This window comes from Lissotriton vulgaris, chromosome 2_1 (genome assembly GCF_964263255.1).
Source record: "Lissotriton vulgaris chromosome 2_1, aLisVul1.2, whole genome shotgun sequence".
NCBI classification, from domain to species: Eukaryota; Metazoa; Chordata; class Amphibia; order Caudata; family Salamandridae; genus Lissotriton; species Lissotriton vulgaris.
The window spans coordinates 204,570,495-204,588,272 of record NC_141687.1 but is presented as its reverse complement, the minus strand read 5'-3'; the positions used below and the strand labels follow the sequence as shown (position 1 = coordinate 204,588,272).

Below are 17,778 nucleotides of genomic sequence, written 5' to 3'. Positions count from 1 at the left end.
GATCCAACACCGTTTTTTAGCTCACTGCACCATCCCAGCTCAGAACCTGGGTATATGCAAATTGGTCTGTTACTGTCCCAGTGCATGATGGGAACAGGGCAAACCAAACTACCAAGCCAATTCTTACACTGGGAAGGAAACAAGCTTCCGGGGACCGGTTTCTGGCATTTCAGCCGTCGTCGGCCCGGCTTGCTTGAATCCTGATGGTGCAATGAGCAAGGGACTCACATCTGAGTATACCCTTCCACGCTTACGGTGGACAAAATATTTAACAACAAGGGGTGGCGATGGACAGAGTCTCTGAATTAAGCAGAATACTCTCACCCAGTCAAGAGATCAGGGCTAGATCCAACACCGTTTTTTAGCTCACTGCACCATCCCAGCTCAGAACCTGGCTATATGCAAATTAGTCTGTTACTGTCCCAGTGCATGATGGGAACAGGGCAAACCAAACTACCAAGCCAATTCTTACACTGGGAAGGAAACAAGCTTCCGGGGACCGGTTTCTGGCATTTCAGCCGTCGTCGGCCCGGCTTGCTTGAATCCTGATGGTGCAATGAGCAAGGGACTCACATCTGAGTATACCCTTCCATGCTTATGGTGGACAAAATATTTAACAACAAGGGGTGGTGATGGACAGAGTCTCTGAATTAAGCAGAATACTCTCACCCAGTCAAGAGATCAGGGCTAGATCCAACACCGTTTTTTAACTCACTGCACCATCGCAGCTCAGAACCTGGCTATATGCAAATTAGTCTGTTCCTGTCCCAGTGCATGATGGGAACAGGGCAAACCAAACTACCAAGCCAATTCTTACACTGGGAAGGAAACAAGCTTCCGGGGACCGGTTTCTGGCATTTCAGCCGTCGTCGGCCCGGCTTGCTTGAATCCTGATGGTGCTTAATTCAGACACTCTGTTCATCACCACCCCCATTTCTTTATCGTTTTTGGCCACTATAGGTGTGGCAGGGTATACTCAGACATGTGTCCCTTTCTCACTGCACCATCAGGATTCAAGCAAGCCGGGCCGAAGACGGCTGAAATGCCAGAAACCGGTCCCCGGTAGCTTGTCTCCTTTCTGGTGAAGAATTGGCTTGGTAGTTTAGTCTGCCCTGTTCCCATGATGCACTGGGCCAGGGACAGACTGATTTGCATATAGCCAGGTTCTGAACTGGGATGGTGCAGTGAGATAAATAACGGTGATGGATCAAACCCTGATCTTTGCACTTGGTAAGAGTGGTCTGCTTAATTCAGACACTCTGTTCATCACCACCCCCATCTCTGTATCGTTTTCGGCCACTATAGGTGTGGCAGGGTATACTCAGACATGAGTCCCTTTCTCACTGCACCATCAGGATTCAAGCAAGCCGGGCCGAAGACGGCTGAAATGCCAGAAACCGGTCCCCGGTAGCTTGTCTCCTTTCTGGTGAAGAATTGGCTTGGTAGTTTAGGCTGCCCTGTTCCCATGATGCACTGGGCCAGGGACAGACTGATTTGCATATAGCCAGGTTCTGAACTGGGATGGTGCAGTGAGATAAATAACGGTGATGGATCAAGCCCTGATCTTTGGACTGGGTAAGAGTGGTCTGCTTAATTCAGACACTCTGTTCATCACCACCCCCATTTCTGTATCGTTTTTGGCCACTATAGGTGTGGCAGGGTATACTCAGACATGAGACCCTTTCTCACTGCACCATCAAGATTCAAGCAAGCCGGGCCGAAGACGGCTGAAATGCCAGAAATCGGTCCCCGGTAGCTTGTCTCCTTTCTGGTGAAGAATTGGCTTGGTAGTTTAGTCTGCCCTGTTCCCATGATGCACTGGGCCAGGGACAGACTGATTTGCATATAGCCAGGTTCTGAACTGGGATGGTGCAGTGAGATAAATAACGGTGATGGATCAAGCCCTGATCTTTGGACTGGGTAAGAGTGGTCTGCTTAATTCAGACACTCTGTTCATCACCATCCCCATTTCTGTATCGTTTTTGGCCACTATAGGTGTGGCAGGGTATACTCAGACATGAGTCCCTTTCTCACTGCACCATCAGGATTCAAGCAAGCCGGGCCGAAGACGGCTGAAATGCCAGAAACCGGTCCCCGGTAGCTTGTCTCCTTTCTGGTGAAGAATTGGCTTGGTAGTTTAGTCTGCCCTGTTCCCATGATGCACTGGGCCAGGGACAGACTGATTTGCATATAGCCAGGTTCTGAACTGGGATGGTGCAGTGAGATAAATAACGGTGATGGATCAAGCCCTGATCTTTGGACTGGGTAAGAGTGGTCTGCTTAATTCAGACACTCTGTTCATCACCACCCCCATTTCTGTATCGTTTTTGGCCACTATAGGTGTGGCAGGGTATATTCAGACATGAGTCCCTTTCTCACTGCACCATTAGGATTCAAGCAAGCCGGGCCGAAGACGGCTGAAATGCCAGAAACCGGTCCCCGGTAGCTTGTCTCCTTTCTGGTGAAGAATTGGCTTGGTAGTTTAGTCTGCCCTGTTCCCATGATGCACTGGGCCAGGGACAGACTGATTTGCATATAGCCAGGTTCTGAACTGGGATGGTGCAGTGAGATAAATAACGGTGGTGGATCAAGCCCTGATCTTTGGACTGGGTAAGAGTGGTCTGCTTAATTCAGACACTCTGTTCATCACCACCCCCATTTCTGTATCGTTTTATTATAATGTGGCATTTAATGACGGATACGTTTTATTGTAAGCAGCACAGGGAGGTAGGTTTATCCAATTGTGAGTGACATGCAGCAATAAGGTGTTTTATCATGAGGGTTATGAAGTAACAGAGACAGTCAATTGTTAGTGTAATGTAGTAGGCTGTTTTTTAGGCTGAGCCTAGGATGCATGCATGCTTATCCCGAAGACCTGCTGTAATCACTATACATAGTGTAATCTCGCCTATTGCTTACCATACATTGTCTACAGCGTCACTCTTCTTTGGTGGCATCTTATTGGTTTGTGCACCTGATAAATAACTTCCGTTTTTGTGCTGAGGTGCACCGCTGAATTACACTTTAATACTCTTTAATTAGTGGCTGTCTGCTTTAATGAAGGTACTATTTCTTGCAGCCCCCCCACCCTACACTGTGTTTGCTAATCTCCTTTATGCTATTGTTTGGAAGAACTGTTTGATCGAATTTGTTGCCTTCCTCCGGAATGCGAACCCTGTTTGCCGGCCTTAAGATCAGCCACTCGCCATATCCACTCCTCTCGATATCAGCATATAAGATGTCTGGCACTCCTTTGGAACCCACAATTATCATGCATTCCCATTATGCGTTACATAGCAGCGCCAGCTATCTTGTTTTCTACTGCTGGCCTCGGAGGAGTAGTGGTGCTCATGGTTGTGGGGGTACTGCAGTGCAGTAGTTTACCAGCTGTTCTGCTTGGTACAAAGGTTGGACAATGTGCCTACTGCACGTCCATATCTGTGTACATCCACTACAATTTACAACACCAATCGCTCTAACTTACGCACATGCGAGACCTATTGCATTGCAAATGTTTTTTTTTGTTAATGTTACATGCTGTGAGTGATATTCAGTTGTAATCAATCAATCAATCAATCAAAGCATTTATATAGCGCACTACTCACCCAGAGGGTCTCAAGGCGCTGGGGGAGGCTCGAACAGCCAGGTCTTGAGTTGCTTCCTGAAGGCGAGGTGGTCCTGGGTCAGGCGGAGGTGAGTCGGGAGGGAGTTCCATGTCTTGGCAGCAAGGTAGGAGAAGGACCGTCCCCCTGTGGTGGCTCTTCAGATGCGGGGGACGGCGGCGAGGGCGTGGCCGGTCGATCGAAGCTGGCGTTTGGGAGCGTAGAAGTTGAGGCGGCTGTGGAGGTATCCTGGGCCTTGGTTGTGTAGGGCATTGTGTGCGTGGGTGAGGAGTCGGAAGGTGATTCTCTTGTTGACCGGGAGCCAGTGCAGGTCTCTCAGGTGTCCGGAGATGTGGCTGCGACGGGGGATGTCCAGGATGAGTCGTGCTGAGGCGTTCTGGATCCGCTGGAGTCTCTTCAAGAGTTTGGCGGTGGTTCCGGCGTAGAGGGAGTTGCCGTAGTCCAGACGGCTGGTGACTTGTAAGTGGCATGAAGTAAGGGGGCCTCCACAAAGGAGAATGCAGTAACAGATCTAATCTATTGTTGCTGTCTTACAGTGAGGCTGGTATCCTGCTGTAACTAGAATATAGTGAGTAGAGTATTCTATTGTAAGTTGCTTGCAGTGACAGGGTTTGTATTGGAAGTGACATACAGCAAGATAGTCTTCAATTCAGTTATAATATAGTAAGAATGGTATTCTATTGGTCAGGGTATGCAAGGCCAACAATATTCTATTAATAATAAAAGCCAGTAAGAGGGGTATTTTATTGTATGGAACATGCAGTAGAAAGGCTAGTCTACTATCAGTTATGTGCAGGGAGCTCGATGATGTATTGTATGAGGCATGAGGACGAAGGGAAATGTTGTTAAGAACTGTATGCCATGAGACAAGATGCTATTATAAATGAGAACCAAAATGAAGAATTAACTAATGGCATGCATGCACTGAGAAGCATATTTCAAATACCAATGAGTGGGCTGCAGTGCTGTAATGATTGGTAGTGCACGTGCCCAACATTCTAATAACAAGCGTTTTGTTTGTTTGGCAAGGAATTCTCTCCACCAAAGAAAAGCAGTCTGTGATTGTTGAGAAGATCGTACAGCATGAGAAGTGGAATTCCACCACCAAGGACTATGACATTGCTCTGCTGAAGCTTCAGACCTCCATAGAGTACTCTGACAAAGTAAGGTAAATTGACGAGAAAAAAGTCATGCAAGAAAGGTGATTCAGATACGTAATCAACTGGGTTTACCATGATTGTCCCTTAAATATGATGAGTGTACTATAAGACCTGTGTACCATCAGATCCAACATGGAAGAAAGCTCATGTTACTTCACCATCACAGTATACTAGATACATTTTATAATTATAATAACATTTGCTTCAGCCAAATATGGAACTAAAAATGAATCCCAATAAAGCAAGCTTATGCACTGAGATAACTCACTATGGGACAGATGTAGGTGGCCACATACCGAGCGGTAACGCAGAAATTCGCGTAATTTCTGCGTTACCGACCGGTATTTGGCTGAGGGCAAATGTAGAGTTGAAACCTACTTGCAAAATAAGGAATCACAAATTGCCATTCCTTATTTTGCTCTTGCATTTAAGGAATCGGAAATACTGATTCCTTAAATGCAATGTAAGTAGCACTAAAAAAAGTGCACTTCAACCTTAAGGAATCGCTAATTACCACCAATTTCAAGTTGGTGGTAAGTAGCGATTTCCTTTAAAAAAGCAATTTTTTGCTTTTTTAAAAGTGCCATGTCGCGCACATCCATGCCCTTAGGGCATGGATGTGCGCCATATGTGGTCACATGCACATTTCAGGGGTGCAACAGGGTGTCCTTTGGATACCCTGGCACCCTTGAAATAGCTCCCGCTATTTGCGATTCTTTAATACCTAAACGCAATTAGTGTATATCTTCCCATTCCTTCCTATGGGCTTCCTAGGAATGAATGGCTATGTATTCTTTATTAACGAATCTCAATTAGCGATTAGTTATTAAGGAATATTAAGGAATCGCTAATATTTTTGAGTTTCCTACCTACATTCAATTTAGCGAGTCCTTAATTGCAATTCGGTAAAAATCACTATTAAGGACTCGCTTAATTGAATTTAAATACATCTGGCCCTTAGTATCTAAAATTCTTCCAAAAGAGAGACCTTAAACAAGCCTTGCAGTAACTTGTATTTCATCATTAACAAGTACCCGGTAGCCAGATCTGTATCTAGCCAGATGGCCTTTACGGACCTGAACTCGTCCTTCGGCAGAGTAAATATGGTGAAATTGTGGAACATTCTTGGTGCCCCCCCTACACATCCCTGCACAATGTGGGAGGCACTGCATGGTCCCTGCCAAATAGTGCTGGGATATGTGCAGTGTCCTCAAATGTCAGCCAGCCGCACAAGGCAAAATACAAAATATAGGCGGTCCCGTTTCCGATACAGTCATGCGCCCACCATTGTAATCAGCCCCATAGTCATAATGGTAAGTACAAAAATATCGGGGGGATATATCGGTCATCAATATAGTTGGATCTCCAGCGGATCCAGAACGCCTCAGCCAGACTCATCCTCGACATCCCACGACACAGCCACATCTCCGGACATCTGAGAGCCCTGCATTGGCTCCCCGTCAACAAAAGAATCACCTTCCGCCTCCTCACCCACGCACACAAAGCCCTACTCGATCAAGGCCCGAGCTACCTCAACAACCGCATCAACTTCTACGCTCCCAAACGACATCTCCGATCAGCCAGCCACGCCCTTGTCGCCGTCCCCCGCATCCGAAGAACGACAACAGGAGGAAGGTCTTTCTCCTACCTGGCCGCCAAGACCTGGAACTCCCTCCCGACCGACCTGCGCCTGACCCAAGACCACCTCTCCTTCAGGAAGAAGCTCAAGACCTGGCTATTCGAGCAGTAGCAGCACTCCCCCCCCCCCAAGCGCCTTGAGACCCTCCGGGTAAGTAGTGCGCTCTATAAATGTCTATGATTGATTGATTGATTAAATATTGATTTTTACATTTTAATCAAATAAAACATTAAGTATTAAACATATTAAATAGAAACATTAATTTTAAAAATATTTAAAATATATCTTAACAAATATAACAAATGAACTTAATTTAAAGACGTTAAACACACATAATAATTAATATATATTTACATATATCTACTTACAAAAAAGTTATTAAATTAATATTTTAATTTATATCATAATTTAAAAATAATATTATATATATATATTTATATATATATATCATTTACATAAAAATAAAGCTCCATAATTTAAAAAAAATGAAACAACTTAAAATTCTTTATATGTAGTAGAAATTATTGTACACATTAAAAATATTATTAATTAAAAGTATTATACTTACGCTTGTAAAGGAACTTCACGGGAGTGGGCATCATCAATAGCTGCATTTAGTGGCGGTGTATAAATTTCCCCTCTGTAACTATTCCAGGGCCCCCATACCAATGACCACTTGCGAGGGCGTCCCCTCACGAGGTATGTAATCTTCTCCCTAAACATACACCAATCTAAATTCTTTTCCCACACTTCCAGAGTGGGAGACTGTGCCGCTCCCTACATTTGGGCTATATTTCGTTTAGCAATCATAAAACCGAGGGTAGCCCATTGTGTCTGTGAGGTATTTAGGTCAGTGGGTTCCCAGATGTTAAGCAAGCACCTCCTCTCCTCCGGTAACAGGGAGATCCCCAGTACTTTATGCATAATGTCATGTATGTTGCGCCAATATGTGGTGATGTGCTCACACTCCCAGATAATATGGATAAAAGTAGCAACGAGACCACATTGTCGTTTGCATAATCCCATGTCTAAGAGTCCAATATGTACTAGTTGGGGTCCTGTGAGGTAGATCCTGTGTAGAATTTTAAGTTGAACTAATCTCAGGCGAGCTGAAATTGCAACTTCTCTTGGGGAGGACACTGCTATCTGCCAATCCTCTTCATCTAGCTCTATCCCATCCTGCATACATTTGTCTCTTAATGCCTCAAGGGGGTTAGAACTGTGGTTAATCAGTTATTTATATATCAGGGAGATCGTTTTGTAAGGAAGGTGTCCATCTAATATCCTATCTTTGAGAGGTGAGGCCTCTGGGGGTTCTGTCTCCTCGAATAGTGCTGAGAGAAGGGAGTGACGAACCTGCCCATAACGGAAGTATTCGGAATTTGCTAGTTTATACTCCACCTGCATTTCCTCAAATAATTTGATTTTTCTCTTCCCCCAAATATCTTTAACTGTGGAGATTCCTATTAGGTCCCATTTATCGAAACCTTTTGTCTTCCAGAGCTTGCCAAGTTTTTCGGAGTCCCACAGTGGGGTGGCCATGGTCAGTTTGTTTTTCCAGCCCAGTCAACCTGTGGCATCGTACCAGATCCGAACCAAGTGCTTGGTTGGCCCAGTTAACGCCAATCTATTCAGCTGAGAGTACAAAGCTCTGCTATACATACCCCCTGGAAGAAGCCTTTTATCCATAGCGTATCCAGGGTCATCAACCCGGCCATGTGTGCCGTGGTTAATAGCTGCCAGTTTGGAGGCCCAGTAGTATCTTTTGATATCTGGGAGAGCAATGCCTCCGTCATACCAAGAAAATATTCATTTTTGTAAAGCAATGCGGGGCATGCCCTCCCATATAGGCTCCGCTGCAGGCTCTCGATCTCACTGAAGTATCCCGATGGCACCACATCCAAGGTATTCTGCAGAGCGTAGAGAAAACAAGGAAGAGCCATCATTTTAAAGAGGGCTGCTCTACCCAACAATGAAAGGGGAAGCTTCCTCCGGTTGGAAATATCACTCTTAAGCCTCTGCAAAGGGGGGAGGAGATTTCGGGAATACCTAACCGAGGGATCTAAAGAGACAAAGATTCCCAAGTATTTGAACCCTTCTGTGTTGAACTGTTTAGGACAGTGTCTCGGAGGAACTGGGGGGTCTTCCTTCAATACAAACAACAAGGATTTCTCCCAGTTAATTGAAAGTCCTGAATTTCTCCTGATGGAGGCCAGGACATCGAAGATAACAGTAAGGGATTTACGGGGAGAGGTCAAATAGATATGTGGTCCTCCCATTCAGGGGACCACTGTAAGCCTCTAATCGAGAGCTCCCAGCATATCCAAGCGGCAAGAGGCTCCAAAACTAATGCAAAAAGAAGGGGGGACAGCGGGCAACCCTGACGGGTGCCCCGCCCCAGCAAAAAGGGAGCCTAAGCTTTTGTTATTTACAACTACTTGAGCGAGCGGTTCTGAGTACAGCAGACGTATCCATCCGATGTACTCGGGGCCAAACCCAAACCTGGCCAAGACTGCCCATAAATAAGACCATTTGATCATGTTAAAGGCCATTGTTGCGTCAAGTGACGCAATTATAGCTGGTTCCCGCAGAGTATGAGCTCTGGCCAATACCCCATGTAGTCTACGCAGGTTTACGGCCGTATTCCTATGGGGCATAAAGCCCGATTGGTCAGGGTGGACCAAATCACTGATGACTTTTACCAGTCTATGCGCCAGAAGCTTGGCCAGAATCTTCGGCTTGGCATTTAAAAGAGAGATAGGCCTGTTTGAAGAACAGCTCATTTTCATCTTGCCCTCCTTATGAATCACTACTATCGTAGCGACTCTCTGATCTCTAGGGAGAACTCCCTTGTCTCTGGATTCCACATACACTTCCTTCAGGTAAGGCATTAGTTTATCTGGTTTGAGTTTATAGAGTTCAATGGGGAGCCCGTTGGGACCTAGTGCCTTTCCAGAATTTAATGAACGGATCGCCTGGGCAATTTTGGCAGCTGTTAGTGCACTATCCATGAACTTTCAATCCTCGGGGGAAAGACACAGGAGTTGCATGTCTCGGAGTAGCAGATGGGACTCGGCTTCCGAGCTAGTGGAGAACGATGTATAAACTGCCCGGAAGGGGTCAGCAAATTTATCCACTATATCCTGTGGCTCGGTGAGTTGTGTCCCTTCTTCCGTTAGGAGCTCTGGGACTAGACGAGAGACCCAATCTTTCTTATCAAGTCATGCAATAAGCTTCTCTGCCTTGTTCCCTCAAGTCATAGAGCCTGCTCTACTGTTCCATACCAAGAGCCTTAGCCCTCTCAGTGACCAGTGCTTTGTAATTGTGTTGTTTCAGGCTCAGATGATGAAGTTTAGCCTGAGTTACTCCCAGTTCCAATTCACCTTCCAACCTACACATTTCAGCCTCCAACTCCACCACCTCTCTCTGCCTCTCCTTTTTAGAGCCAGCTATCAGAGACAGGGCTTGACCCCTGATCACAGTTTTAAAGGCCTCCGATAAGGACAAGGAAGAGGACACAGATCCAACATTGTTAGTAAAGTATTTATCTAGCGTTGCAATGAGATCTTTGCGAATTTTGAGATAGCGCAGATACCACAGATTTATTGGGGCCACCCTTCCAGCTGTTCCCCGAGTTACGAATATGTGGATCCACAGTGGAGAATGGTCTGAAATACCTCTAGCTAAGTGTGTAACCTCTGTGATGTAGGATGCTTGTGCAGCAGGGACCAGACAATAGTCTAGTCGCGGGAGACTATTATGTGCCCCAGAGTGGAAAGTATACTGCTTTTGATGTGGGTGGAGTAATCTCCAAGTGTCAACTACGCCCATTGCGTCTATAAAGTCTGGCAGCCACCGCATTGCCCGTCCCGTTTCCCGTGGGGGATGTCTATCCACCATACCAGAGATGACTGCATTTAAGTCGCCCCCTGAGAGTAAATGCCCATCAGGGAGTGAAAGTTTGACCGTCCCCAAATCTGCTAGTGTTGTGCCCTGTAACCCTGGAGGAAAGTGGATGGATAGGAAGGTTATGTGTTGACCCTCCCATGTGCCCGTGACTCCAATATATCTGCCACTCCCTTCTTCCCATGTGGAGGGGATTGCCAATGGGAATGCCTTACGAATCAGAATTCCCACACCTCGGGAGACCGACGTAAACCCTGAGTGTGCAACCAAGTTGTATCCCATTCTGTGTAGTGCTTTGCATGAGTTTCCAACGAGATGTGTCTCCTGAAGCAGGACCACTTCTGGCGGCTGTCTTTTGAAGGACTACACTCCGTTTAATTTTGTACCCAGCCCGTTAACGTTCCGACTCAATACCTTTACTTCTCTATCCCTATTGTCCACCCAGCACAGTCAGCAAACCCTTGCATTTTGTCTATTGAGCCAAAGTATTGTGCTGATGCAACCAACAAACCACCCAACAAATAAACCAAACATTTCCCCCCAACATTCCCCCACCCCGCTGCCCTGGCCACTGGGCTCCAAACTGCCCACTGAAAAATGCAGAGTGCCTGTCGCCCCAAAAAATCAAAGAAAGAAAAATGGAGAAGGTTCGGCCTCTCCTCCCCCCGACCCCTATCAAAAACAACTGGACCCCTTCCGAGCCCCCCGACCCGCCACCCAGCTAAACTTCCGGAGAGCAATGTGGCAGCCCGAAGGCTTCAGAGTCACCGACATCCGGCAAAACCAGGTCAAAGCAGAGGGCCAAAAGACAATCTTATTCCTGTTCCGCCATCGCCTGCTCCTCCGATCTGTACGGTGTTTCTGAGCCATCTCGAGGGAGAGTGATTATCCAATCAGCCACAGTATCCGGGTTGTCAAAGAACCAGGCTCGCCCATTGGCTTCCACCCTCAAAAGTGCTGGGAACATCATGGCGTATTTCAGCCCCCTGCCTCTCAGCTTCTTCTTGACAGCCAAAAAGTTACGATGCTGCTTCTGGACTGCCTGCGTAAAATCCAGGGAAAAGGTGAGGGCAGTATTCTCATACTGGATGGGGCCCCCGGACCTCGCCGACTGCAGGATTAGTCTCTGTCCCTAAAATTCAGGACTCTGGTGATCATGGGGCGTGGCGGCCCCCAGGCCTCGGTCTCCCTCCCGGGACCCTATGGGCACGTTCAATGGTGAAAAAATTACTCAGGCCTTTAGGTTAGAGATACTTGAGGACAAGGTTCTCCTCAAATAAATCCGTGGTGGGGCCCTACGACCTCTCGGGCACCCCCAAAATACGGACATTATTTCTCCGGGCCCTGCCTTCACATTCGTCCAACTTGCGTTCCGCCATTTCGTGTGAGGATTTAAGAGCACGCATGTCCTGTTGCAGCTTGGACACGGCGTCTACTAGGCTGGCTGTCTTGATATCAAGTGACTTGACCTTCTCGTTAACCCTGGTAAGGTCCGCTCTTATTAGATTAACTGCAATAGACACTGTGTCCAGTTTGGAGTTCAAAGTCACCATTTGCTGTCCTAGGGAGAATTTAGTACCGTCTATGGCCGCCATGACATCGTGTAGCATGATTTCCACCCCCGGACAGTGGACCCCAAGCCGGAAGGTGAACCCTTCAGCAAAGTGTACCGGCCCAACTTATTAGACTGCACTGGCTTCGGGGCCCTCGGTCCCCTGGAGGAATGTCTCTCTCCATCTTGTTTGGACGCCATCTTCCGTGGTGATCACTACACAGTCCGGTGTCCAGACCGACTACTCAGCGCCGGAAATTCCAACACCCCAAGTGCTCAGGCACAGACTTCTTCCCATCTGGGTCTCTAAGCAAGCATTTCACCAGTGGGGGACCTCCACGTCAAACACTGTTTAGTCTTAGTCAGCCATCACTGGCTCCAAGAAACCCCCACTGCCATCGTTCCCCTATAGGGCTACTGTAATTTTCAGCGCCGGGTGTGTCGCAGATACTATTGCCGCTCCCTGGGGGGGGTAATGATCTCCCCCCGTCACTTGGCCGCAATCAACTCTGCCCCCACTCGTGGACACGGAGACAAGTGTCCTCGAATTCACCGGGGCAGTTCCCCAGTCTTGCCGGGTCCCCTTCAACAACTGGCTGGTGCTCGCTCATTGCCACAGTGTGACCCCGGTCCACACTCACCCCGCCAAGGCCAAGACGCTCTGCGCCAGTCTCCGCTAAAATTCAGAGCTCCACCGATTTCCAGGCTCCCCTAGCGCCCAAATTCACTGCCCGGAGGGGTGGTGGGGGTCCAGCAGCACTGTTGGTGTTGCACGCCGCCGCACTTGCAGCTCCTTCACGAGGGGACCCGACCGTCAACTTCTGGTTTGGGTCCCCGCTGTTATTCACTTCAGGAGCGGCTGACGCGCTTACCCCAGCACCAGGCTCCGGCTCCAAAACCGGCCCAGAATCAAAATGGGCTTTTCTCCGGCTCTAGGTCACGCCGAATCTCCGGAGTTGTCTCTAGACGCTGTGGAAGGCCTCCGGTATTGGTTTGAATAAAAATATTATAATTTTAAATTAACAAAAAACATAATAATATAAATTATAACAGCATAAAATAAATTATAAAATATAAAATGTAATACATATACTATTCCCACTACAATTCATTCCAAAGTATGAAAACTATTAAAAGAAATATTTAAAAAATTTACTACTCCCAAGTCAGTAAACGCAAAAATATTAAAACTGGTTAAAATGAACAAATCTCCCGCCAATAAATACAACAGTAATAAAAGCAATGGATTGCGGATAGGTAATATTTATTGTACCCATTCCCGCCCGTACAACAGTAGGAAAACTGTTGGAGTGCAAAGAGCTAAAATGTACTGTGATCACACCAGTCACTACAAAAGTAGGGAAAGTGTTAGATTACGGGGTAAAATTAACTATTCACACTCCAATAAGTGCAACAGTAGGGATAGTGTTGGATAGAAGAGGGGCAAAATGTACTATTCCCATTCCAGTCTGTACAAAAGAAAGGTAAGTGTTGGAATGCGGACAGGGTAAAATTTACTATTCCCACTCCAGTCAATTCAGCATTAAAAACAAACAAAATATGTTCAACTAAATAAATTATTTTAAAAACAAAGTAAATAAAAAATATAAATATGTTGAAAAATAAAATAAAAATATATTTAATATTAAAACTTTTAAAAAATAAAAACATGTTACAATGTTAAATACATAACACAAATACCTACAAATGTTATTAGAAATACAATACAAAAATAATTTTCATACAAATAAATATTTTTAGTTAGAAATTATTTATTAACAGAAACATTATTTATTACATGAATTTAGTTTAGTTACTTCCCAACCTTTTATACCATGACACTCACAACCTGCACCCCAAAAATTATTTACACTATTAATATAAATATTCATCAACAAACTGATTTTCATTAAATAAGTATTAATTAATAATTTGTTATAATTAATGTACTTCCCACAATACACCCCACAAAACACACAACACTCATAACATTTAAAAAGAATTATTATTAATTGCTTAAAATGTATTTACTTCCCTCGGGATACACCAACAAAACCTTTGACAAATTAACATAATTAATTATCAATTAAACAAATATTCATTAGAATTCAAAATATAATTCATTAAACAAATTTACTTCCCACTATCCCTATAATCCCCATAACCTGCACCAAACATTAAACTTTAAAAAAATAAATTACAGAATTAAAATTACTTTTCAATGTAATAACTGATGGTATTTATCAACTAATTATAAACTAATTTACTCCCCACACTTTACCCCTATTAACCCAAAAGCAGCACCTATGAAAATGTAATTTTACAATGAACATATTTAATTATCAAATAAGTATCAACTAATTAATTAATTATTTAATATACCACTTATCTCCCTTTACCCCTTTAAATCCCACAACCCGCACCTAAAAGAAATTATTACAGTATAGACACAATATATTATCAATTAATTAAATAATATTGCTTGACAACTAATTATTAATTACTTAAATCTCCACTCTTCACCCCTAAAACCCCACAACCTGCACCTAAGAAAATTACAGTTAACATTTTTAATTATCAATTAATTAATTATTATTAACAACTAATTATTAATTAATTTTTAAAAAAAACATCCCACACTTTACCCCTAAAAAGCCCACAACCCACATAAATTGTACCCAAAAAAAATTACAAGCACGATTAACATAATTAGGTATCTATTAAAGAAATAATAATAAAGAAAAAATAATCATTAATTCATTATAATTAAATTACTTCCCACCCGATTCACATATAAACCGAAAAAGCACTACAGGATTAAAACACACAAAATGTAATTATGTTAACTTTATTAACTACTAAAAACGTAACACATATATTCGAAAACATAAACAATACTTACACAAAAAATGACATTACATATATTTAACATATATTTAAAAATACATAACACTAATAAAAAAACGATATTTTAAACAGCTATATTTTTGCAAACGATATTTATGACTTCTATATTTTAAAAATCGATATTACTTACCTTAAAGTCGATATTTTTGACATCTATATTTTTTCTGATGATATTTCCATATCACGATATTTTGGCATGGGGATGTTTTTTTCGATATTTTGCATAAATACCTGCCCGATGTGCTGGGGGTGAGTGGTTGCAAAGTTTCAGCATTCCATCCATCATCTTGTTGTGACAGCCGAAATAAAGATTTTAATACATTGGGGCCGATTACATCGAAGATGCGGGTCTGTTAGTTTGAAACTGGATTCAAGCTAAGCAACAGCGAGGAGGTCCCTGCCTAAATGGACTGCTTTCCCACTCTGAAACCCACCGGACAGCAAACATATTGACTGTAAGGGAGCCAAATAATGATACCAGGTACACGAACCCTACCGGAGGGGAGATCATTTATGGCACTACAATTCCCAGCATGCCATAAGAGAACTCACCTGTGAGAGGCATGCTATGGAAATATCAAAGTACATAGTGCACCTTGTGACCTAACAGCCCCCTTTTCTATTATTAAGGGGCGGTGCCTCGAAACATGTCAGGAAGATTTGAAAGTTCAGACTGAGCATATATCTCAAAGATTAATTCGACGCTTGGATTTCAAACACCACAGCAAGAATATATATATGTCTAGACAAGACTATGTATCACATCATGTACATAAACAAAAGCCACACAGTATTATTATATAAAAGAATAAGCAAAACACTGTTCTATGTTTATAGCTTTAAAATAATGAAAGTAGTTGGCAGTCATGGTCCAAAGCACACTGGTAAATTCTACGAGAGCAGTAGAGTGTCACCCCGCCTCCTGCGAGCTCCGCAGGCAAACACACAAAAATAAAAAAGCATAATAATGCCAGTTTATTTTGTCATCAGCTTGCTCGATTACTGCTGCCCCTTTCAGTGCGCATGTCAGGTTGGCTTTCTGGCTACCTAAAGCCAGTCCGACAGGCGCACTATAGACCCATCAATTGCTGGCACATGTCCCTAGCCTCAAAAAGAGCGCTGGGTTATCCTGCTACCTCCAATCCTGCATCAGCTTTCATGCTGATGAGAGCAACTCCAGGATTGGTTGGATTTGCTTTCTACTGAGCAGAAAGGAAGTCCTTCCGTTCCTGCTCATGGAACACTGGGGAGAAGTGTGGCATCATATATGTGAGTTTGATGCCTTTACACCCCACCATATTTTTTAAGCGGTATCCACCACTGGTCAATAGTGGCTTTTATCACTCAATAATGAGTATACGCACAATACCTGAGCAAGACCTACTACTGACAGACACCTACCAACTTTTTCTCTTACATATCAAGAACCTTAACTTAGAAACCTCAAACGTGGGAGACCCTAACTGAGACTTTTGATTAGAAGGGACTTCGGCTAGTTTTTGCCCCTGATTTAAAGAGGCTCCAAGTCATGGCATCACAGATATATGGGTCTCCATAAGAACCTCAGCGTCTTCAGATGTATCAGTCAAAGCCTATCATAACATAAGGTATGTTGTTCAGATTCTCAACCGTTATAACACCATTCCTTTCATGATTATGGTATTCATTTCTTTTTACCTGAGGTGTCCTTTAAAGTTTCATGCACGATGTGAGAGTCTCGGTGACATCATGGAAGCACTCTCCTGGCATGTGCCCAGTGTATGCTCAAAGAAAGACAGGTCCTTTGGGTTTTCATGGCAATGGGGTAAGAAATTCATTACTCATTTATTTTACTCCTAGATAGTCAGGTAGAGCGAGTAGGAAAACTAGAGATTAATATTACATGAAAACTCATCAGAACACACTTATTTGCCTTCTTTCCGCATATTTTAATGAACAGAACTAAACTTGAATGCCTCAAGTGCTGACTGTCCAAAGTATACAAGTCCTGTTGTTCTGCCCCAGGCTCCATTTTCCCCTGAATCTAGCTCCTTCAGTACGTATGAAGTGCTACCAGAGTACTTCAGCCTTTCCCTTTCCAGCAGATACGAAACAAAATCAAATCTGATAAATATTCCATGATTTCTAGCTATTCTGCCATTTTTAACCTTCAAATCTTCTGCTGGTATGTCACTTGAACCCATGCGTCTTTCAGTCACCTTCTACCATGACTTGCTGTACCTTCTGGAATTCCAGTGTTGGATCATCATTTTACAGTGCTCCTTTCATACCAAAATTGTAACATTTAAAGATCTCCACTGCAGGGGCCTCACACAACTCTGACAAACTAACTTAATGTGTCCCTGCTAGTCCTGTTTGAGACTTTCACATTGCTCTGCCAATGCACCACTTTTTGACTGCACTATCTTTACATTTGTAATCAGACCGGCCTTTGCTAATGTACCTAAATCCAGCATGTTTTGTCAATTCTAGTGTCTCTTGAAGTTTTGCTAATTCATAGTACCCCTCTAGCACACTATTCTTGGATGACCAGGCCGCTATGGTCTTCGAACCTGTCTGTAAAAAATGGGCATAGCCAAATTTTTGAATTTGCAGGTTTTTCCTTTAGGGTCCTTTTTAGAACTCGCCTATACAGCGCGCATGCGTTGCATAGGCAAAAAGACCTTTTGTTATCGTACGATTTTTCAGCCAAAAAAGTGCACGTGTTCCATTGCCTTCAATGGCAACGCGTGCACTTGTGGCTATTCACTTGCGGGAGCGAACGCCGCCATATGGTAGCAATTATCGCTCCCGCAAGTGAATCGCGCAGGCCCCCCTCCTCCCCCTGGTGCAGCGCAAGGCATGTACGCCTCCCCCTGCTGCCGCGTGAGCTTGTGCTTGTTCTTACTGCTTATGAAGGTTTTTGGTGTAGTAGGCCTACATCACAGCGTTCCTTGCTGAGGAAGAGCCCTGGCTATGCAGTTACTTGTGCACATGTGTTAGCACCACATG

At 44.2% G+C, this 17,778-nt stretch overlaps 1 protein-coding gene across 9 annotated transcripts in view; it reads left to right on the top strand.

Annotated features, from left to right (window-relative positions):
• Window positions 1-17,778, top strand: part of LOC147729834 (complement factor B-like) — an 877,333-nt gene that overhangs the window by 710,197 nt on the left and 149,358 nt on the right. For all 9 annotated transcript variants that reach the window (XM_086954737.1, XM_086954730.1, XM_086954734.1 and 6 more), the window contains one exon: window positions 4,653-4,791. In XM_086954737.1, the coding sequence (XP_086810863.1) occupies window positions 4,653-4,791 (139 nt within the window). The remainder of the gene's footprint in view (window positions 1-4,652; window positions 4,792-17,778) is intronic.